The sequence below is a fragment of the Barbus barbus genome (assembly GCF_936440315.1).
Source record: "Barbus barbus genome assembly, chromosome: 5".
Classification (NCBI taxonomy): domain Eukaryota; kingdom Metazoa; phylum Chordata; class Actinopteri; order Cypriniformes; family Cyprinidae; genus Barbus; species Barbus barbus.
In genome coordinates this window covers 38,374,044-38,396,628 of record NC_136733.1, presented here as the reverse complement: position 1 = coordinate 38,396,628, position 22,585 = coordinate 38,374,044, and the positions used below count along the sequence as shown (strand labels likewise).

General features: G+C 38.9%; 1 protein-coding gene across 2 annotated transcripts in view; it reads right to left on the bottom strand.

Annotated features, from left to right (window-relative positions):
- Positions 1-319: 319 nt before the first annotated feature.
- LOC306870211 (golgin subfamily A member 3-like) overlaps positions 320-22,585 on the bottom strand; it is a 24,526-nt gene continuing 2,260 nt past the window's right edge. The window contains exons 3-24 of one of the 2 annotated variants that reach the window (XM_079417338.1): positions 21,489-21,755; positions 20,293-20,405; positions 18,397-19,106; positions 18,189-18,300; positions 14,153-14,459; positions 13,601-13,803; positions 12,743-12,880; positions 11,624-11,785; positions 11,039-11,407; positions 10,856-10,933; positions 9,293-9,556; positions 8,718-8,812; positions 8,229-8,445; positions 7,899-8,042; positions 7,104-7,301; positions 4,677-4,793; positions 4,424-4,563; positions 4,096-4,228; positions 3,113-3,235; positions 2,856-3,020; positions 2,614-2,768; positions 320-2,260 (exon numbers count right to left, since the gene is read on the bottom strand). In XM_079417338.1, coding sequence (XP_079273464.1) covers positions 2,101-2,260; positions 2,614-2,768; positions 2,856-3,020; positions 3,113-3,235; positions 4,096-4,228; positions 4,424-4,563; positions 4,677-4,793; positions 7,104-7,301; positions 7,899-8,042; positions 8,229-8,445; positions 8,718-8,812; positions 9,293-9,556; positions 10,856-10,933; positions 11,039-11,407; positions 11,624-11,785; positions 12,743-12,880; positions 13,601-13,803; positions 14,153-14,459; positions 18,189-18,300; positions 18,397-19,106; positions 20,293-20,405; positions 21,489-21,755 — 4,370 coding nt within the window. In that variant the 3' untranslated portion in view covers positions 320-2,100. The remainder of the gene's footprint in view (positions 2,261-2,613; positions 2,769-2,855; positions 3,021-3,112; positions 3,236-4,095; positions 4,229-4,423; positions 4,564-4,676; positions 4,794-7,103; positions 7,302-7,898; positions 8,043-8,228; positions 8,446-8,717; positions 8,813-9,292; positions 9,557-10,855; positions 10,934-11,038; positions 11,408-11,623; positions 11,786-12,742; positions 12,881-13,600; positions 13,804-14,152; positions 14,460-18,188; positions 18,301-18,396; positions 19,107-20,292; positions 20,406-21,488; positions 21,756-22,585) is intronic. The other variant, XM_079417339.1, reaches the window with a different exon arrangement.

The window sequence follows — 22,585 nt, the reverse complement described above, 5'->3', positions numbered from 1 at the left end:
TTAAACAGTAGTGTGCTATATTGCTTCACGTTAATTATGTTTGTCATACCATATCAATTTTAATCTAAATTGTGTAAAACAGTCATTACTGAAAATTCATAAAAATGTGTGCTTATAACAAATTATGCATGCATGCAAGTAAACCTAAGCATATAGTAATATTACTCAGTAACAAGGACACCTTAAACTAAAGTGCAACCTGAGTATATTACCGTATAAAGCTTAAATATTACCGATTAAATAAAAAGCAGAATGTGTCTTCTAGCATATAACAAACATTGTCATCTAAAGAGCATTAAATAGGCACAAAAGACCAGATGTGATCATTTTACAGAATGATTTATATTTTACACTCAATATGGTACATCCCATAAAAATGCAGAGCAAGCAAAGAATTACAAGTTAAACTTTTGTCTTATTTATAAACACTGAACAGAAACTCGTGCTTTTAGTCAGTACAGTAATTAATACACAGTACACTTTCAGTTAATTAAAAACAGTTCCCTTTCTTTCACTGGATATGTATTAATCCTTTGATGTTCGTGTGTAAAGCTTCATTTCCCATTATGTCTTAATCATTTAAAGCAGTCTACAGGTTATTACCATACACGGAGATCAATGCCATTATCTCAGAACACACTTAAAACAGTTCAAGCCAATTACAAATGGAGCTCATCAGGGGAAAGACACATTACACCTAATTAAAACACATTATTTGCACGCATTTTCAATAATTAAGGCTGTAATGACAAACTATCCATGAGAATTTCAGGAAGTGAAAATGTTTTTAAATAAGCGAACAAAAAAAGGCAAAATCTTTCCATCAAAAAGTAATATTTTACATCAGTCAGTAAGCTTGCTTTCTTTTATCAATTGTGCAATAGAAGTCAACACCTTTCATATATTATAAATATATACGTACAACAGCGCTTTCGAGAGCACATTCAACCTATTTTACATTATTTCCCAAGATCTCTCAACAGAAACATTTCATTCAAGCTATACATTTTTAGTAGTATTTATTTAAAGGTTTCCTTATTGGATTCATTTTAAGGCGCAGCCCTAAACAGAACTAGTCCAATTCTGACAGTCATCATCAAGACCTTTTCTAGGAGATCTCACATCTGCAAATCGTAGACAAAAACCTCTGATCTAGAATATATTATCCTGAATAAAGGGGCTACAACTTTCTCCCAGTCTCACACGTACAATCCTGGGGCTTCAGGTCCTGAGTTTCAATCAGAAAGAGGCCGTAGTATAATATTGTAAGCGCATCCTCACGGTCGCATTATAATCCCCACAGTGGATCTGAACTCTGAGACTTATGGGTAAAGTAGTACAGAGTGTGCATGTAGACAGGAAGTTGTCAGCATCGCTTTAGACTTGATTTGAGGCCTGGGGAAACTAAGAGCGCTCTGTTTTGGGGGAATCTGGGCTGATCTGTGCTCTAAAATGCGTGATTGATATGGGGCCTCGTATTGTTTAGTAGATATATTAGCATTATATATTGCATTAGATCAGCCATCTGTCCAGTGATGGAATGAGAGGTCAGCTCATTCACAGGCACAGAGGAATGGAAGAACAGTTCAGCTGCTGAATTCTCCATGCAAGAAGTGAGAACAACAACCAAACAGATATATATGTGACCAAATCAGGTCAATAGGTCACTAGTTACTATAACACTGGAGTCTGGTGCCCTGGATGTTTGTTGTAGATCACATTTGTGTTTTTTCCCCCCACTTCTGCAGGATTAAGGACCACTCTTTCTGCACCTCTCATGAGATGAGAAAGAAAACTAAATCAAAGCTGAATGTCAGGTGGGCGACTTCTGTGAAACTGCAAGCGAGATAAACAGAACAGATAGACGGAGAGAGCAGCTCTATTTGTTCAACGTGAAAATAAATAGTGATTGCAACACAAACAAACACCAAAATGACCCCCGAAAATAAAGCTGTGGTATAAAGAAGCGCTTCGTTTCACCCGAACAATCTTGGTTAGGAAGGGATAAAGCCAAATAGAAACAAAAGAAACTTAAAAGTGCCCATAGAGAGAAAACTGAACTTTCTCCTCAGATAATGTCTTTAAAGGATTCTTTGTGCATTACGAGGGCTGCATCTCATCGGTCTCTTCTTTATCAGGTGAATCGTTGCTAATGTTGTCATGAATCCCCAGCTTCTGGAGCTCCTCCTCTGCACTGGCCAACGACGTCACTGTGACCGTGTGTTCCTCCATCTGCTTCTGAAGGCTGTCCATCTCCTGCCTACGAGAAATCAGATGAGTGAGAATTTATGAGAAGTTATGTGGTTTTTGGTAGGGAGACAGGGGAGAGCAGGTTTGTGTCATTGGACTTCGGGTTCAAATTATTACTTTCTTCTCATTCATTTTATATGTCTGGTACAAATATGTGGTGTTTTTCCAGGAATACAATTAATAGTTTCATCTACTCAGAAAGGGCATATTGTAACGACCGTATGATCCTCATATCTGATTAAGAATTTTATCGTAAGTGTCTTAAGTCTCTACGTTCCTGTTAATCATGTTATATGTTACCATGTGCCCACTCTCCTCTAGTTTTCACACAGAAAGGTATGGCAAGATGTGTGCAAGTCTTACTTTAGCTGTTTCAGACAGTTGTGGAGGTTATTGAGAGGTTCTTTATTGACGGATGCTGAGGGTTTCAACAGTTCGTCCAAAAGTGAAGCAGGAACAGGGCAGTCTGGGATTTTTACTGGAGTCACTGGGGTCGATTCCCCCTTTAAATCCATCCGCTGGTGTGGGGACAGAAAATATTGAATTACACACTTACAAACGTCCATGTTGTCTAGATTTCAAATTAAAATGAGCATTAGTCTTACCTTTCTGAGCCTGCCGTTTTTGAGGTCTTGTTTGAGCTGGTTGTTCTGTTGAAGAACAGTCTTCATGCTGTTCCTCAGCTCTGCCACTTTGGCCTGCAGCACGAATTTATCCTTCCGTGTGCCATTAAGCTCTTCCTGCACCATCTCCAGCTCCACCTTTATCCTCTACAGATCATATCAAACAGAAAAGCCCAGAATTCAGAAGAAAAGAACCATAACACACGTTCTGACAACAGAAGCTGACTAGTGCATCCGACCTGTAGAGTGTCCTGCAGGGTGTCCATCTCTCTCTGGTGACACTGTTCCACCATCTCCAGCTGCTGCTTCTGCGTCTCGATCTCCCGCTGCTTCTGCTCCACCTCCCACTTCAGATCCTCCACCTGCAGGGAGACAGGAACACAGCATACATGATATATAGTGATTCAGAATGAGAATGAGAGGTGGTCACAGTTCTCCCAACAGATATCAAAACTCTTCAATAAAGCACTCAAAGCCGTAGATGAAATTAACTTGTGGTAGGTCTGTCATGTTCAAATTTGATTTCACGGTCAAAAAAAAAAAAAAGTGCAACTGTACTCGTAATGAATGAATGATGCATTTATATAGTGCTTTCGTACACCCAAAGCGCTTTACAATCATGGGGGGGGGTCTCTCCTCAACCACCACCAGTGTGCAGGATTCACTTGGATGATGCGACGGCAACCACGGTACAACGGTGCCAGTGCGCTCACCACACACCAGGAGAGAGAGTCATAGAGCCAATCAAGTGGATGGGGATTATTAGGAGGCCATGATTGACAAGGGCCAGTAGAGGGAATTTGGCCAGGACACCGGGGTTTCACCCCTACTCTTTACGAGAAGTGCCATGACCACAGAGAGTGTCAGGACCTCGGTTGAACGTCTCATCCGAAAGACGGTGCTTTTTTTTGACAGCATAGTGTCCCCGTCACTATGTGAGCACCCCCTGCTGGCCTTCTCTAGGCACAATTTTGTACTTATCTACCCCTAAACGTTGCATATTAGTACTTCAGAGCAGTAACATGTGAAGCAGCTTAATAGAAAATCATCATAACATTTTTAATATCTCATAATATTGGCATTTAACAGATTGGAGCTGGGCTCAGGCACTTAAACCTTGCAACCTGCTTACCTAGACAGCATTTTAAGGCATAACAGGTGTTATATTGCGAGAGTGTAAAGATTCAAACAGTGAGGCAGTTGACTAGGTTTTGTGCAGTACCTCTTGGTTAGTGAGGGGCTGTTTGCTGAGCTCATCATCGAGTTGTTTTTGAAGGATCTGGAGTTGAGCGTGAGCATCAGCTAATTCCTCCTGGAAATGAGAAACCTCTTCAGAGTGCTTCTCATCTTGAGCCCTGTCAAAGAGAGAGAAATCTCTCACAAAACACACCAACACAATCTGAGAAGTCACAAACATCTGCTCTTTAAAGTACACAGAGAAGTTAAGAAATCAGAGAAGTTAATAAAGCAGTTTAGTCACTGAACTCCAACAATGCATTTATAGTTTCCCTCTTTCAGAGGCAGCTGTGATCCTAAGAAAACAGACTTACGCAAGTGTTTTAGCCTCTTTCTGCAGGGTTTTGATGATCTCCTCTTTGGTCTGCAGATCTTTCTTGATCTCGCTGAGTTCCAGCATGGCTGCTCTGTAATGCCTGCGGTTATGGGCTGCCTCCAGCTTGGCCTCCGCCACCTGAATAAAGCATACAAACACACAGGTCACTTGCATGCACGTAACAAAATAAACCAAAGCCTTTGGGAGTTCTCAATGGGAACGCTCTGCAGCTGTTAAAATCACATATTAACCTGCTCGGTCAGATCCTTGACTTTTATTTTCTCCTTCTCCAGAGCGGCCTGCAGCGTCTGCACCAGCTGTCTCATCTGCTGGTCCTCTTCTTCTTTACGCTTTAACACTGCCTGAACCTGAAGTGAAGGATTACTGAGATGTTAAAGCAATGCAAAAAAAACTATTAAAGAACAGTTTTGTGAATCTAAAAGCTACAACAGGAATTCCAGAAATGTTGGGACGTTTTTTATATTTGAATAAAATGAAAACTAAAAGACTTTCAAATCACACGAGCCAATATTTTATTCACAATAGAACATAGAGAACATAAATGTTTAAATGGAGAAAATTACACTTATCCACTACATGAGCTCATTTAAAATTTGATGCCTGCTACAGGTGTCAAAAAAGTAGGCAAGGGGGCAACAAAGGGCTGAAAAGCATGAAATGTTGAAAATATTCAGCTGGGAGAACATCTAGCAACTAATTAAAGTTAAACAACTAAAGCTCTATCATGCAAAAAGGAAGCCATGTGTGAACATGGTCCAGAAGCGCCGTCGTGTCCTGTGGGCCAAGGCTCATTTAAAATGGACTGTTTCAAAGTGGAAAAGTGTTCTATGGTCAGACGAGTCCGAATCTGACATTCTTGTTGGAAATCACGGACGCCATGTCCTCCGGGCTAAAGAGGAGGGAGACCTTCCAGCGTGTTATCAGCATTCAGTTCAAAAGCCAGCATCTCTGATGGTATGGGGGTACATAAGTACATATGGTATGGGCAGCTTGCATGTTTTGAAAGGCATTATGAATGCTGAAAGGTATATAAAGATTTTAGAGCAACATATGCTCCCCTCCAGATGATGTCTATTTCAGGGAAGGCCTTGTGCATTTCAGCAGGACAATGCAAAACCACATACTGTAGCTATTACAACAGCATGGCTTCGTAGTAGAAGAGTCCGGGTGCTGAATTGGCCTGCCTGCAGTCCAGGGGCCTCATGTATAAATCTCCCCGTAGATTTCATCCTAAAAGTGGACGTATGCACAAAAGCTAGATTTTGCGTATGAACAAAAGTTTTCAGATTTATAAAAGCATGCGTACACCAGACCATGCACAAAAATCCCTTTATAAATCCCAGTCAGGGGAAGATTGTGTGTACGTGCATCTCCACCCCGTCTCCTCCCAGAAATCCCCATATATGGAGCTTACAACGCCTATTATTACGATGCATAACCTCAACTGCATATCATTTCCATGCATATTCCCATCCACATGACACCACGTTTAACACCGTCAAAGGTACAAGACATTTCTACTTTGGCTCTCAACGATATGAGAAATATGAGATATGGACTAAATGCCATTTGTGCCACATTAATTTTTATTGCCAAAATCATCCAGATTGTAGTAGAATATATCAAAATATCCATAAAACCAAAACTGTTTAGTTCTCAGATAAATAACCTATTTTAGAATATACCTGACCTCATTCTTTCCACTGACCAAATAGTATTTCAATTGTTTTAAACAACTCAAATAACATTTATGTAGTTTTGCTGAAGTATTTTTCCTAATGTTATGGAGATGCCTTCACACGACATCAACACCTGCGGTTGTACAGTAGCTATTATTCAAACGGGACAATGGACCGTTCGACCACCGAATCCAGCAGTGTCAGCCATAATATCGAAGTAAGTGTACATCATTGATCATTATTCTCGCAAAAAAATTCTCATAACATGACATCTGCATCTCCATTAATTAGAGTGGAATATTTCATGTAAATGTGTATATCAAAATGAAAACAGTTTAAAATCCTTGTTTACTTCATTACTCCAGGAAAAAGAGTGCGCACGCACAGTCAAAAGCATCGCACATTTACGCCAAGTTTTATTTTTTATAAATCCAGATACGTGCGTGGAAAACAGCGTACACACAAAATGGGCATAGAAATGTGCGTACACTGTTTTCCACGCAACATTTATACACGAGGCCCCAGATCTTTCACCTATAGAGAACATCTGGCGCATCACTAAACAAAAAATACGTCAAAGACAACCACGAACTCTTCAGCAGCTGGAAACCTATATCAGGTAAGAATGGGACCAAATTCCAACACCTAAACTCCAGAAACTCATAACCTTGATGCCCAGACGTCTTCAAACTGTTTTGAAAAGAAGAGGAGATGCTACACCATGGTAAACATGCCACCCTCCCAACTATTTTGACACCTGTAGCAGGTATCAAATTTGAAATGAGCTTATTTTGTGCATAAAATTGTACAATTTCTCAGTTTAAATATTTGTTATGTTCTCTATGTTCTATTGTGAATAAAATATTGGCTTGTGTGATTCGAAATTCTTTTTGATTCGAGTTTTAATTTTATTAAAATTTTAAAAATGTCCCAACATTTCCGGAATTCGGCTTGTAGTTATGACATGTAGCATCACACCTGTAAGTTGAGCTGGACAAGATCTGCTTCTCGCTTTGCCAATGCAGCCTCTAGAATATTGGCATGTTCCCGCAATGCACTGTGGGATTTCCCAAGCCCGGAGAGCTTCCCTTTCTCATGCTCTAGCTCAAGCACAAGCTTCTTATTAGCATCCTCCAGGCGACGAATTCTCTTCTTAAAATTTCTTGACTCTTGAAGCTGTGGGGAAAAAAACAACAACATTTGAACAAAAATTATCAGTGAAGAGAAAATTAAATGAAATGAACAAATCAGTAATCAGTTTATTAAATTATTGTAATCCAAGTTTATTAAATTATTGTACAGAATTACTAAAAATGTAAAGAGTAAACATCTCTAGTATCATAGAATAATGGGGGAAAACGTACATGCACACTATCATTCAAAGGTGATTAAGAAATTAATATTTATATTCATCAAGGATGCATTAAATTGATCAAAAGTGACAGTAAAGATTTTACATTGCTACAAAAACACTGATGGGGTAATGGCTGCTGAAAATTCAGCTTTGCAGTAAAGTAAAAGAATACATTACATATTAAAACGGTTGTTTTAAATCATAAGAATATTTCACAATATTACAGTTTTTCATCAAATAAATGCAGACTTGGTGACCATTAAAAGAGACTTCTTTCAAAAATCTTACAGACTCCAAACTGATTTTCTGACCTCAGAAAATGATGTGCATGTAAACATGTTAATTATTAAAAAAAAACAAATAGGTTGCCATTTTGATTCAAATTGTGTCTTATGCACCATTAATACGTTTTCTCTCACCTCGTCTTCCAGTTCCATCACTTTCTCCTGATATTCCTCCAGCTCAGTGCTAGTGAGGGTGATGACCTCCTGTAGCTCTTTCTCTAGCATGGCTTTACTCTTGCTCACTGCCTTCAGCTCTCCCTGCAGGGACTCCACCTTGGCCTGAAGCAATAACAACAAATACACAACTCATTATTGAAAAAGAAGAGAAACTGTAGTTACACACAGCACCACTGCATGCGAACGGTGTAAACTGGAGTTATATAAGAATTACAATCAAAAGTTCTCTGTTTATGCTTCCCTTTTAACTTTTAGTATTTACATTGTAGACCATCAGTAGCAGTTTACCTGAAGTTCTTGGCTATTTCCACCCTCTGAAACCTGAGCTCTGAGTTTGTCAAGCTCAGCCTCAGCTGTCTCTTTGGTGGCGAGGGCTTCCTGCAGCCTGCGGCTCAGAATGCCAACTGCATTCTCATAGGCCTTATGCTTGGCCTTCATCTCTTTCTGTGCACTTGTCAAATCGGTGCCTATTCGCTTCATCTTCACCTTCTGTTCTGAGATAGCTCTGGAAGAGGAAAGAGCAGCACATAACATCAAGTTAGATGCAATTGTTTGGTCTACTTCACCATCAGATGTTCCTCAGGGTAATTTTTTAATTCGTTAAATAAATAGTTGAAAAATGCATTCCAATGCCTCATTGTTTAATTCTGAGATGCGAGATCACAAGCAAACACGCACTATTGTCTATATGTCACATCATATCCATGATGTCAAAGACTGAGTAGCGATCACTATGGAAACCCTTATGGCAGGAGAGGCGGTGTGATTGTGACTCACTTTCTAGCTTCATCTTGCATTTGTTCGATCCTCTTCCTCAGATTTTCATTCTCTTCTGTCACTGCCGCCAGCTGGTTCTGGTCAAACTGAAGGGACTGAAGCAACAACGTGGAGAGTGTCAAAATATGCTATTGTTCAAAAGTTTTTAAACATACATACATACATATATTTTTTATATGATCAAAAATACAGGAAAAAAACAGTAATATTGTGAAATAATATTACAAATTAAATAACTGATCTTTGTTGTAATATACTAAACATTTGTATTTATTCCTGTGAAGGTAAAGCTGAATTTTCAGTGGTCAGTGTCACATGATCCTTCAGAAATCATTCTAATATGCTGATTTGGTGGTCAATAAACTTTCCAGTTCAAGGAAATTTTTCCAGGATTCCTCTATGAATTGAAAGTTTATAGGAACAACATTTATTTGAAATTGTAACATCTGTCTTTACAGTAAATTGATCAATTTAATACGTCCTTGCTGAATACAAGTATTAATTTGTTTTAGAAAAGACAAAAGGGTGTATCTCTGCAGCAGAGATGATCTTAGTAATGCAGTCGGTGTGTGTACCTGCAGTTGAGAGTCAAGTTGGTCTCTCTCTGTCTGTACGGATTGTAAATGGGCTTCCAGACCATTCATTTGCTGCTGGACTCTCTCCACTTCCTTCTGCAGATGAGTCTGTTCCTGTTCTGCACTCTGCTTTTCTCCCTCCAGTTTTAACAGCTCCTGCTTCAGGTCCTTCACCTCTACCACCAGACGCTTTTTAGAAGCCTTCAACTCAGAGATCAACTGGTCTTTGGAGCTGGCATCTCTCCTGTAAGCTTCAACCATCACCTGCAATAAAGAGTAGAGCAGATCAAGGGCACTACCAATTCCCATTTGCCTATTTTGTTGATTCGATAGCATTAGGAGTTTATTTTTTGGTGATAGAAACTGGTCAAAACTAGTCTTATCCAGCAATAAACAAGTTTTTAATGCCTTACAAAATGGCCAAATGGAATTTCCTATATTAAAGGGGTCATCGGATGCAAAATTGGAAGTGTGCGTACACATCCATCCTATAATGATAAAAATCCACCCAGTGTTTTTTTTTTTTTAAATCCCTATTTTAAAATCACCTCTCTCAAATCAGGCTGTTCTGAGATTCCTGTCAGAATGACGTAGTTCTGTACAGACCCCTCCCACGAGAGTTTATTGACAAGACCGTCGCCTTTCCTAATAATGTGCTAGTTAGCCAGTTTCGCGGCTGCAGTTTAGTATGCTCCATAGATATATATACCTAGATGCCTCATTATCAACTGTTTCTATGGGCTGCGATACGTAAGCCATCCGCCATTTTTGGAATGGTCTGTGAATCTTTGAGCGCATTGACTGTGTGCATCTACAACAGCAACTTATACGCTTGTATATATTTGAATATTCATTGATTATTATGGTGAATGCGAGATGGCTGACGCGTCAACGTTTCTGGTGCGGTCGAATATGGTTCTACACATATCTATGGTCTGCTTGTCACTCCACAGAAGAGAGGGGCGGAGTCAGCAGAGCTAATTAGGATTTAAAGGAACATGGACTAGATCAGCGTGCTGAAAACAGAGCTCTTTTTTACAGGGTATAGAAGGTGTTTTTTACACTATCATTGAGAAATTAACCAAAGTATGTTATAGACTTTTCATTAAGACCCTATAGAATCATATCAACTTGTGTAAAATGGGCATCCGATGACCCCTTTAATGATGGGCAATATCACTTGATAACGACAAAACAGAAAGGTATAAATCAAATGGACTACATTCTATCCACCTTTTTCTTCAACGTGGAAGTATGCCTATTGGTGAGACTTCCGGATCATTAGCCGCTACAGGTAAATAACGAGAAGAATAGCAACGTGCAGTAAATGGTAAAACTGTTTGCACTACAAACCAGTGTGTTCATAATTAATATAATACATTAAAATAATATGATAAGACACACCAATTTTCAACATCAAGCAGCAAAACGAACTGTTTCGAACAGCTGAAAATAGATGGATACGAATGAGACCAGAAGCTAGACCCATAGAATTTAGAAATGGCCACGCCCATTTTTACGGCAAGAAAAAGGTGGATACACTTTAAGACACTGAGATCATACCTTTTGCTGCATGAACTGCTCTTTCAGTTTCTGTGCTTGTTTTTTGAGGGTGCCATTCTCTTGCTGGAGAGCTTCAATCTTGTGGAGAGAAAGGAAAAATTGCAATCTGAAACCATTCTAATATCCTTTATTTAAAGAAAAAAAAAAAAAGAATAGTGCATTGCTCATTTTTAAACCTCTCACCTGGGTTGATTTAACCTGCACTTCCTGCCTAAGCTGGTCAAGAGTGTCTGACGCTACCAGCACTTCCACTCCAAGCCTTTCCGCTCCTTCATCCAGTTCGCTCTTATCAGCCCGTGCTGCCTGCAGAGCTACTTCCAGGACTATTTTCTCATTTTGGAGATACTGCAGGGTTTCCTCTTTAGCTGTGGCGTCAGTTTGTAGCTCCTCCAGCTGGGCCTGGAGCTCCTGGTAACATGCCTCCAGCTGATTAAGGGCCTGTTCTTTGGTTTGGAGGGTCTCCTGAGTAGTGGTGAGCTGCTTCATCAGCTCTAAGTGCTCACGCTGAAGCGATTCCAGCTGGGCGTCTTTTTGGGAGAGAATGAGTTTGACCTGGAAGGAGAAGAATCAGTTATTTGAGTCATTATTAGGGGATGCTTATATTCCAATAAGCATATTACAAAAACATCCCTGTGGATTAAGAGTCTTGTTCAAGAGCACATTGGTGATGGGTTTGAATCTACAACTCTTTAATTACCAGGTGAGATCTTGAATACTAGAATATAGCACAAAACACAAATGGGGTAGTGTGTGTGAGCATTTAGTTACCTGATCGAGCTCTCTCTCCAGTGTTGTGGCTGTGTTGGCAAGTTTGAGAAGATGCTCTCGCTCCTCTTCAAACTCTTCCAGTTTATGCTGAAGATCTTCCTCCACCATTGACTTTGCCTCCTGGATTTGATGGATGGCTGCTTCTTGAGTCAACATGTCTACCTGGATAACAATCAGTAAATTAATTTTATTATAATGCATGCTTTTTAGATTTAATCTTCATTCAACTTATTCCTTATTTACTAAAGTAAATTTATTTATTTTTTAAACACACTAAACTGTGGTGCGTTTCCCATACAACGACGTAACTTGCTGATTAACCACCAGTGCATTGCATTGTTGTGGAAACAAACTACCAAGTAACGTCTGTTTCCTGAAAACGGTTGCATCGCCGTCGTTTGAACCACATTAGTTCAAAAATATAGGGCCATTGTTAATGACGTCACACACATGTGGTGCAGTAATAACTTCTGTTATTTAACTTATTAGAGAGCTCTAAGATGCTGCTGTATTGAACATGGCACCTGATGACTAATTTACTATTTTGTCATTTTGCTTTATTTGATGTTTGATTCATCGCAGGTTCCCTCTTACGTCATACTCCACGGTTCCCTTGGGCATTTGTGCACTCTTCAAAAACAATGCTTATGGAGGTCGCACTAAAATACATAGATGAAAATGCATTTATATTTAGATTGTACTGCATGTTAGCTTGCTTATTATGCCCGAAGAGCATAATTTATTTAAGCCCATATGTCTTACTAAGAAGAAACTATGCTTCTAACCACAGTTCCAACCACGTAAGTTTGAACTATGATTTCGGGAAACACTGAAACGCTATGTTGGTAACAACGGAACTTGCGAGCATAGTTGGCTAACGATGCTTTTGGGAAACGTACCCCAGAAAAAATGTATGTAATGTAATGGCATAAATATATCTACATATATATAAAATATAATTTCTTAAAGCACACTAAAGTGAAAACACTCAAGTGTAATATAATGACAGAATGTCTGATTTAAGAGAATATATGATCCTAAATTTGCCAGCAAAAAAAGACTATGTCAGATTGACAGAAAGAGACTAAATGAGGAAAAAATAGTGTTAGTGTGCCAGACCTCTATACTTTGTAGCTGCACAGCAATCCGCTCCTTCTCTTTTATAGACTGATGTTTCGTCTCTGTGAGTTTATGAGACAGAGTAACATTCTCCATCTTTAGATTTTCCAACACTCCGATCTGAGTCATTTGACCCGCCTGAAAGGACATATATAAAACAAATACAGATGGTCATTTTGCATTTGAATCTTTCTGATAAACATAGGTTTTTGAATACATACACTATCGCTTAAAGGTTTAGGGTCAGTAAAATATATATTTTGTTTTTAAGAAATTGCTGCTTTTATGTGAAAAAAATTTCAGACTTGTCTGGCAATAAAGTATCATCATCATCATCTTTTATTCAGATGGATGCATTTCTAATGTTACAAAAGACTTCTGTTTTAAAAATGCTGTTCTTTCTATTCATTCAATACTGAAAATACTAAAATATTACGCAGCACAACCACTTTCAGAATTGATAATATTGAGAAGTGTTTCTTGAGCAGAAAATCCGCATATTAGAATGATTTCTGAAGGATCATGTGACACTGAAGACTGGAGTAATGATGCTGAAAATTCAGCTTTGCATCACAGGAATAAATCACATTTTAAAATATATTACATAGAAAACAGATAATAATATTAATATATTATACATTATAATTATAAAATATTTAATAAAATATTATAAAAAATATATTTTTGATCAAATAAATGCAGCCTCAGAGAATATAAGAAACTTTCAAAAACATTTTAAAAATCTTACCGACCCCAAAATGTAAATGGTAGTACACATATTCTGCAAGATTCAACCTTCAACCTGTAAACAACATTACCTTCTTGAGCTCACAACATGACAATAGCGGATCATTATACCTGTATGTTTGCCATTTCTCCCTGTAGTCGCATTCGTGCCTCCTGTGCCGCAGTCAGTTGCTGCTGGTACCAGAGACGGAGCTGCTGCAGGGAGTCCACTTCTGCCTGCGAGGTCTTCAGTCTGCTCTGCAGAGCGTTCCTCTCGCTCTGGACCCGCTGAAGCTGTGCCTGTAGGCCTCCCATCTGCTGCCGCAACTCAGAGACTAAGTGGAGAAATTATGAATAGGAGAAAGCTATGTAAACATTTTAATAATTCTATACATTTACTCAATATTTCACTTAATTTTGTGAGCATGTACTCAGAAGTCTAGACTTCTGTTAATCAGTCAATTGGGCATAGTTATGAGTTTTTTTAAACCAGACAATTGGCCAAATTTTTCAAACAGTAACTTAAATACTTCCCAGTGCAGTACATTTACTAAAATCAGGAACTAGTGATCAAAAGGGATATTACGATGTTAACCATCCCGAGTAATTATATACAGAGACTACTATCCCAGAATCCCAACTGACCAGACTCAACCCTGACATTATCTACCACTTCGTCTTCACCTGTGTTGTCCTTGGTATTCAGGCTCTGCTGCATGTCCTCAACTTTGACCATGAGCCTCTGGTACTGCTCTTCAGCCAGCTGCAGGTCATTGCCCAGCGAGGCCAGGCTGGCAGTCTTCCCCTCTAGATTGGTCTGGAGATCCACCATGGCCTTCTCCAGCGCAGAGCAGCTGGAGCGTAATGTGGTGACCTCAGAGGTGAGGGTGCTCTGCTTCTCCTGACTGGTCTGGGTCTGCTCCACCTGGGCCTGCAACTGAGCATTTACTGTAGCCAGCTGGGCCTGGAGCTCTGTCTTTTCTTTCAGAGCCTGGAAATGGAGGAAGCTTTTAGATGATCCATGTGGTTGCAACCACATGTTATAGTAGTATGTTCTTTAGAAGTATATAACAATAAATAAACATTACATTTACATTTAGCAGATGCTTTTATCCAAAGCGACTTACAAATGAGGACAATGGAAGCAATCAAAATCAACAAAAAAGCAATGATATGCAAGTGCTATAACAAGTCTCAGTTAGCTTAACGTAGTACACGTAGCAAAGGTTTTTTTTTATTTATTTTTTTTATTATATAATAAAAAGAAAACAGCTTCTAATACATTAGAAGCTGTTGACCCCCTCAAATTGAAAAAGGTTAGAGAAAAATGTGCTGCGCCATGGTACAACAGTTATACACATTCTCTCAAGAAAGAAACTCGTAATCTTGAGTGCAAATGGAGAAAAACTAACTTGGAAGTTTTTAGAAAAACAGTATGTCCAGCTATAGACAGGCTCTAAAAGCTGCCAGGGCAGAGCATATCCGCAAACTCATAGATAATAACCAAAACAATCCAAGGTTCTTATTTAGCACAGTGGCTAGATTAACAAATAAACAGACGCCACCCGATCTAAACATTCCCTCACAGTTTAATAGTAATGACTTTATGAATTTCTTTACTGATAAAATAGATGACATCAGAAATACAATATCAAATGTAGATTCTACTACGTCTAGTATTTCAGCTTCATTCATCGCACCCAAAGAAAAACTGCAGTGCTTTACAACTATAGGACAGGAAGAGCTAAATAAACTTATCAGTGCATCTAAACCAACACCGTGTTTATTAGATCCTGTACCCACTAAACTACTGAAAGAGTTGTTAGCTGTAGCAGAAGAACCGCTTCTCAATATTATTAACTCATCGTTATCTTTAGGTCACGTCCCAAAACCATTCAAGCTGGCGGTTATTAAGCCTCTTATTAAGAAACCACAACTAGATTCTAATCCATTTCAAATCTTCCATTTATGTCTAAAATTTTAGAAAAAGTTGTGTCTGCTCAATTGTGCTCCTTCTTGCAAAAAAATTATCTCTATGAAGAATTTCAGTCAGGTTTCAGGCCTCACCATAGTACAGAAACTGTACTTGTTAAAATTACAAATGATTTAGTTCTTGCTTCAGACCAAGGCTGCATCTCATTGCTAGTATTACTTGATCTTAGTGCTGCGTTCGACACTATAGACCATGATATACTCATAGATCGATTACAAAACTATACTAGTGCTGCGTTCGACACTATAGACCATGATATACTCGTAGATCGATTACAAAACTATACTAGTGCTGCGTTCGGCACTATAGACCATGATATACTCGTAGATCGATTACAAAACTATACTAGTGCTGCGTTCGACACTATAGACCATGACATACTCATAGATCGATTACAAAACTATACTAGTGCTGCGTTCGACACTATAGACCATGATATACTCATAGATCGATTACAAAACTATACTAGTGCTGCGTTCGACACTATAGACCATGATATACTCATAGATCGATTACAAAACTATACTAGTGCTGCGTTCGACACTATAGACCATGATATACTCGTAGATCGATTACAAAACTATACTAGTGCTGCGTTCGGCACTATAGACCATGATATACTCATAGATCGATTACAAAACTATACTGGTATTCAAGGGCAGGCTTTAAGATAGTTTAGGTCCTACCCGTCCGATCGCTACCACTTTGTTCATTTAAATGGAGAGTCATCTCAATTATCACCAGTAAAGTATGGAGTACCACAAGGATCTGTCCTAGGTCCTCTGCTATTTTCAATATACATGTTGCCCCTTGGTAATATTATTAGAAAATACGGGATTAGTTTTCATTGTTATGCTGATGATACTCAACTATATATCGCAACAAGACCAGATGAAACTTCTCAACTATCTAAGACATCCTCTAAAGTCAAAAATCTGGGTGTTATATTAGACAGCAACTTGTCCTTTGAAAATCATATTTCCCATGTTACAAAAACAGCATTCTTCCATCTTAGAAACATTGCCAAGCTTCGAAACATGCTGCCTGTTTCTGATGCAGAAAAGCTAGTTCATGCATTCATGACCTCTAGACTGGACTATTGTAATGCACTGTTAGGTGGTTGTCCTGCGTCTTCAATAAACAAGCTACAGATAGTCCAAAATGCAGCGGCTAGAGTTCTTACCAGATCAAGAAAATATGATCATATTACCCCAATTTTACAGTCTCTGCACTGGCTACCTATTAAGTTCTGTATCATTTACAAAATATTATTACTTGCCTATAAGGCCCTAAATGGTTTAGCTCCTGCGTACCTAACTTGTCTTCTACCACGCTACAATCCAACCCAATACAATCTAAGGTCGCAAAACTCTGGACTTTTGGTAGTACCTAGGATAGCAAAGTCCACTAAAGGAGGTAGAGCTTTTTCACATTTGGCTCCCAAACTCTGGAATAGCCTTCCTGATAACGTTCGGGGTTCAGTCACACTCTCTCTGTTTAAATCTAGATTAAAGACACATCTCTTCAGCCAAGCATTCACATAATGCATCTTATAATCTTGTACTGCAGTTATATCTGATCAAATGTACATTTAATATTATTCTTTAGTTTGGGTTGAACAAATCATTTTTGGTTAGATGGAACAGCAGCTACGCTAATTATGTCTCTATTTGTTTCTGTTTCTGCCATTAACATCCCGTGGTAACTAGGAATGACAGAAGCTTCAGTCTGGATCCAACCCTTAAATGATCTGAGATGACCGAACACCTGAGAAAAGATAATGCCAACCCCTCAGAGGACCTCAGAGGATGCCAACGCTCAGACAACACACAGAATTACCAAATTTTGCCATAAGTCAAACATATTAAGGTTCTGCAATATATAAATAAATTGTGGAAACTTAAATTCCTGTAGAGCTGCTTTGCAATGATTTGTATCGTAAAAAGCGCTATACAAATAAACTTGAATTTAATTGAATAGAATAGAAAAAGAATATAGCAAGCTTGTGTTAGAGGCCTTTTTTTTGCTTTTGTTAATTGTATAATAAATAAAAAGAAAAATACAGAATACAAAAAGATTAGAGAAGCTAGTGTTTCTTATTATTTTTTTTTTTAAATAAAACAAGCAGTTAGTAAATGAATAGAGTGCAAGTTTAAAAAGGGCAAGTTTCTTTTTTTAAAGAATAGAATTAGAATAGAGAGAAACAAACAACTGTATAAAATGTTGGGATTGGGAAGATTAAAAAAAAAAAAGTTATTTTATTCAGCAAGTTGTTGCTGTGCATGATTTATTTACTATGTATAAGTGCACTCTTAAAAATAAAGGTGCTTCACGATGCCATAGAAGAACCTTTTTGTCTAAATGGTTCCATAAAGAACCTTTAACATCTGAAGAACCTTTTTTTTTTTTTCACAAAAGGTTCTTTGATGTGAAAGAAGGTTCTTCAGATTATAAAAAAAAGGTAAGGAAAAGATGGTTCTTTAAAGAACCTTTGACTGAATGGTTCTTTGTGGAACCAAAAATGGTTCTTCTATGGCATTGAAGAACCTTTTGAAGCAACTTTATTTTTAAGAGTGTAAATATATAAAATAAATAACTATAAATATTTAAAACACTCTGCTCTCTAAAATATGAGCATCAGTCATTAAAAATAAATCCATGTCAGTTGACCACTGGTAGCAAGTAGCAAATAATGGACAAATACTTGGGACTCTAGTATTAACTCACCTGATTAGCCTCGGAGGAAAGAGACTCCAGTTGTCCTTCTAACCTCATTTTCTCTTTCAGCACTTGTAGCATCTCATCATGAGTCCCCATCACAGAACTCCCGTACGACACGCTGCATAATTCAGCAGTCATCATGAGGGTGTAACGGGCTGGTTTCAAGACAGATAATGACGTCTAAATAATATTTAGGGAAGATATTTACTCATACCTGCTGGAGAAGCTGTCCCTGCGACTGTGAGGCTCCACGCTGCCCTCTCTTTCCTGCTCCAGCTCTTCCATGTGCCTCTCTTCAGTGGCTGCCTGCAGGACTTCCCGCAGTGATGGAAAGTGGCCCATGGCTTCTGGAGCAATCTCTCTCCCTTCCACAGTATATGGAGCCTTTGGCCGGTTCACCATTGCAGCTAACATATTATATGTCCCTGTAGTAGACACGCTACTATAAGACGAGCTATCGCTGTCATTACCATCAGCTTTGAAACCTGATTCGCTACCATCCACCTCAGAGACGTTGTCTCTGATTAGCTGAGATGATTCGCAGTGGGCGTTGGTCTCGGAGCTGATGCTGATTTCCGAAACGGTGGAGACTGAGCTGATGGTGGAATGCAAAGAGCTAAATGACGAGTCGGCAGACGCTGAAACTACCCCACCAGATGAATCTGTGCTTTTAGCGTCAGACTCAGGAGTTCTGTAGTCGGCGAGAGAGTGGATGTTGTTGGAGCGAGATGATTTGAATTTCTTCTCCTTGCTGGAAGGGATCCCCAGGCTTCCCAGTTTGGGACCACGAGGAACGCTGGTGCGTAGAAAAGAGTATTCCTTAGTCATAGAGACAGTACTGGCCCGTGGGAGACCCTCGGGATGGAGCATGAGCTCCGGGTCCAAAGTGCTAAATGGGCGGCTCTTAGGAGTGGAACGCCGGCTCTGAAAGGGACAATAAAATGAAGATTGAATGCAATAAGACATGTAAAACAGGAAACAGTAGCCAACACTGGACAAACATTTCGCACTGCATAGTTCTAGTAACTAGCCAACATGGTGGTTCCTAGAGAACCTATTTTTCCCTTTGGCCGTTTTCCTGGTTGCATTCGCACCGGCAGCAGGAACACGGAAGTGGCTGACAGAAACGTTTTTATTCAGAGCATCTACAAACGTTAACAACAGGTGAATGCAGGACGCCGTTTGTCATGGGTTTCGTGATAACGGAGATGGAATGTAAACACACAATTTATGCGACTGAAAGAGAATAAATTAACCTAAGAGACTAAACTTGCGGTGTTATCATCGAGGCTGTGAAAAGAACACAACACTACACTGCAGACAACAGGTAAATGCCCTTATTGCTGTTTTCCATATTCGTGGAGTAAATAGTTTTACATGGCTTTTTAAAAATGCCGCGTAGCCAGTGTTTCGTATGCATTTGGCCAATCAGCTTGTACTTACGTCACTGGTAGTTCCTATAGAACTGTTTTAGACCCTACTCTGAAGTAGGAGCTAATTTAGTTCCCCCAAATGGAGTTCCTAGAACTAAATATGTTCCTAGTTCCAGCAGTGCGAACACGCCAAAAAGCTGGCACTTCCGCCATTAGTCCTAGGAACTATGAAAAGGTTCCTCTGGTGCGAAAGCCCCTAGTGTGTAACATTAAGTCCATTAATGGCAACATAAAAAAAATAATAATTATCCCAAAATTATTTGCTCACCCTCATATTGTTCCAATCCAGTTTGACTTTCTTTTTTAAGTGGAGGGGGAAAAAACTAAGGTGAAGAATAACCCAAAAAGCAATAATAATAAACCAGTGGTTCAGCATTCTTGAAGTCAAACTTAGTGTGATGCTTCTTCATGTGCCATATTTAACATTTGGTCTGTTTTTCGCAAAAGCTATAATATGACTTCAGAAGACATTAAATACAGCACACAAGCTATGGGGACTACTTTTTTGGGGTAATATTTGGAGATTGACAATGTCCATTCAATTTCACTGTAAGGAAAAGATTTATTTTGAAATGAGGGTGAGTAAATGATGCCAATTTTCAGTTTTTGGCCAACTATTCATTAAATTCAATATCAGTCATTTCACAGAAGCTGACAGTTCTCATTTGCTGACTCACTCTCTCAGTGTGCCGCTGTACTCTGTATTGTTTGAGCTGCTCCTCCAGACGCCGACGAGCTTCCTGACGGATTTTTTCTTCATTTTCCATCTCCACAGATGGCTCTTTCGATGCTACAAGAAAGACATGGTCAATAAAAACACAAAAACTCTTGCTACGTAAAAATAGGCAGGTGAAAAGTTGAGATATTGTCAACCAAGCAGTACTGGATTGAATGCAACAGGCTAGTGATTATACGAGAAAATAACAGCTCATCAATACTGAAGCATGCTTGGTTGACAATGTCTTATCTAGGGATAGGAACTGACAACTGGTTCCATTTTTTTTTTTTAAATACAACAACAGAATGGATATGTAACAAAATGGTATATGCAGGCTTCACTTTACAGACCTGCTCAACGCAATTGATTGCATTGAATCAAATTATCCATAATTTCAATGCAATTAATTGCACTTAACAAGTCTATGTAAATGCATATTTGGTGGGAATAGACGGATACAAATTTAGTGGTATATTTATTTTTATCTGATGTTATTACTGCTCTGAAAAATCTGAAATGAATAATAATTAGGCTGCTAAGGGTCTTCCAGATCAAAATTACTAGAAAAATCAATGCCTGTAAAAGTGGAAATGGAACCAGAATCGTTAAAATGTCTTACGATTCCCATCCCTAGTCTTTAAAGAGTGAAGCTTCATGCTGGTCCTGGTATAGCAAACACCTTGTGAGCTCTGCAACCCATAATGAGCCATTCCAGCTGCCTTAGTCAGAAAAAGAGAAAAGCGCACTTGATTTTCTGCGTCAGTTAGTTCTTATTAGTTCAGCCATATTCACATCCAAGCCAAATTGACTTAACAAGATACATAATGTCTTGCTAGTATTAATGCTGTTCCCAGAAAAGCTGAACTTTTCCTGAATCACCAACCAGCACAACAACCCCAGGATTGCTGTCATAAAGCGCTCACAATCACAGGAGAGACCAAATAGCCTTGAATTAATTCATTAGGTGACATAATGCAATGAAGAGATTCCCACTAAAATCTCCAGCAAGCCAAAACGGAGGAGCAGGCAAAAACAGGGTACACCAAACGGGGAGGGTTAGCCTAAATCAGCCTCAAAAGCCAAACTTGGGGAAATTACAACACAACAGGAAAGCAAGGGGGTGATTCGGGGGTTTATCCAGTATCGTGTGCTTACACAATTCAGTCTCCTGCATAGGAATACTTAGTCTGAGCGATTGCAATGCATCACCCTTGTGAACAGAGCCCTCTGCAAAAGCTGCCTCAGACTTCTCTAGGCTGTCAGGGAAAGAGGCCACACCTGGATCCAGTTCTGCGCTCAGAGGGGAATCGGGAAGGCGGCTGACCGGGGATGGAGTTGCCAGAGGTGGGGTGCTGTCTCCGCGAGTTTCCTGACCCTCCACCATGGCCTCTCCGTTTGGCAACAGCTCTGCTTTGACATGACCTAAAACAAAGCGAAGGGATTCAGCAAAGAGCTTACATTAACCATTTTTTGTTTTACATGCCAGTACAACATATCTATCAGCACGGATGAAATATCACGCAAAAGTAAAGGTTTTCGGGTTTATTAGAATTTAGTCAAACTCAACCATTTATTATTATATGGGCCGAGTAAAATTACGGACTGGTCATTCAACAATTGTAGGCCTAGAAAATTAAGTTTTTAGTAAACTTAAAATTATTAAAATTAAGACAAATGTTATCAAATAACTCAATTTATTAAAAAAAAAAAAGTGTTACCAAAGAGAGCACTTTAATACTTTCTTTTTGGTAAGAATCACTCAATGCAAAAGCAATTTGGTAAGACTTTACAGTAAGGTCCTATTAGTAATGGATTAACATAATACATTTAATACAGTATTTATTCATCTTATAATATAGCCATTCACTGTTCGTTCATGCAAGCTCAAGCCCAATACGAACGCAGTTAACTTATGTCAACAAATTTACCTTCTTGCAAATTGTTACCAACAATTATCTAGATAACACTGTTGCATTCACAAGTATATTTGTCATCTGTAATTAATTTATTCCACAGAGAGAAGTGTCCATTAATAAAATAAAGTAATAGTCCACTACCATCTTTTCACCTCATGCAAGGGGTGCATAATTGTTTGCATATCTGTCAAAAGAATTATGGGTAAAACATTACTTTGCCTACTTTTAAAGTACTAACCCAAATGAGCCAGCTGATATCTAGGTTAAGAGGTTATGACTAGTACTTTTTGGTCATGTATAACCTTTAAACGCGATTAGCGACCTGAAAGTTATCTT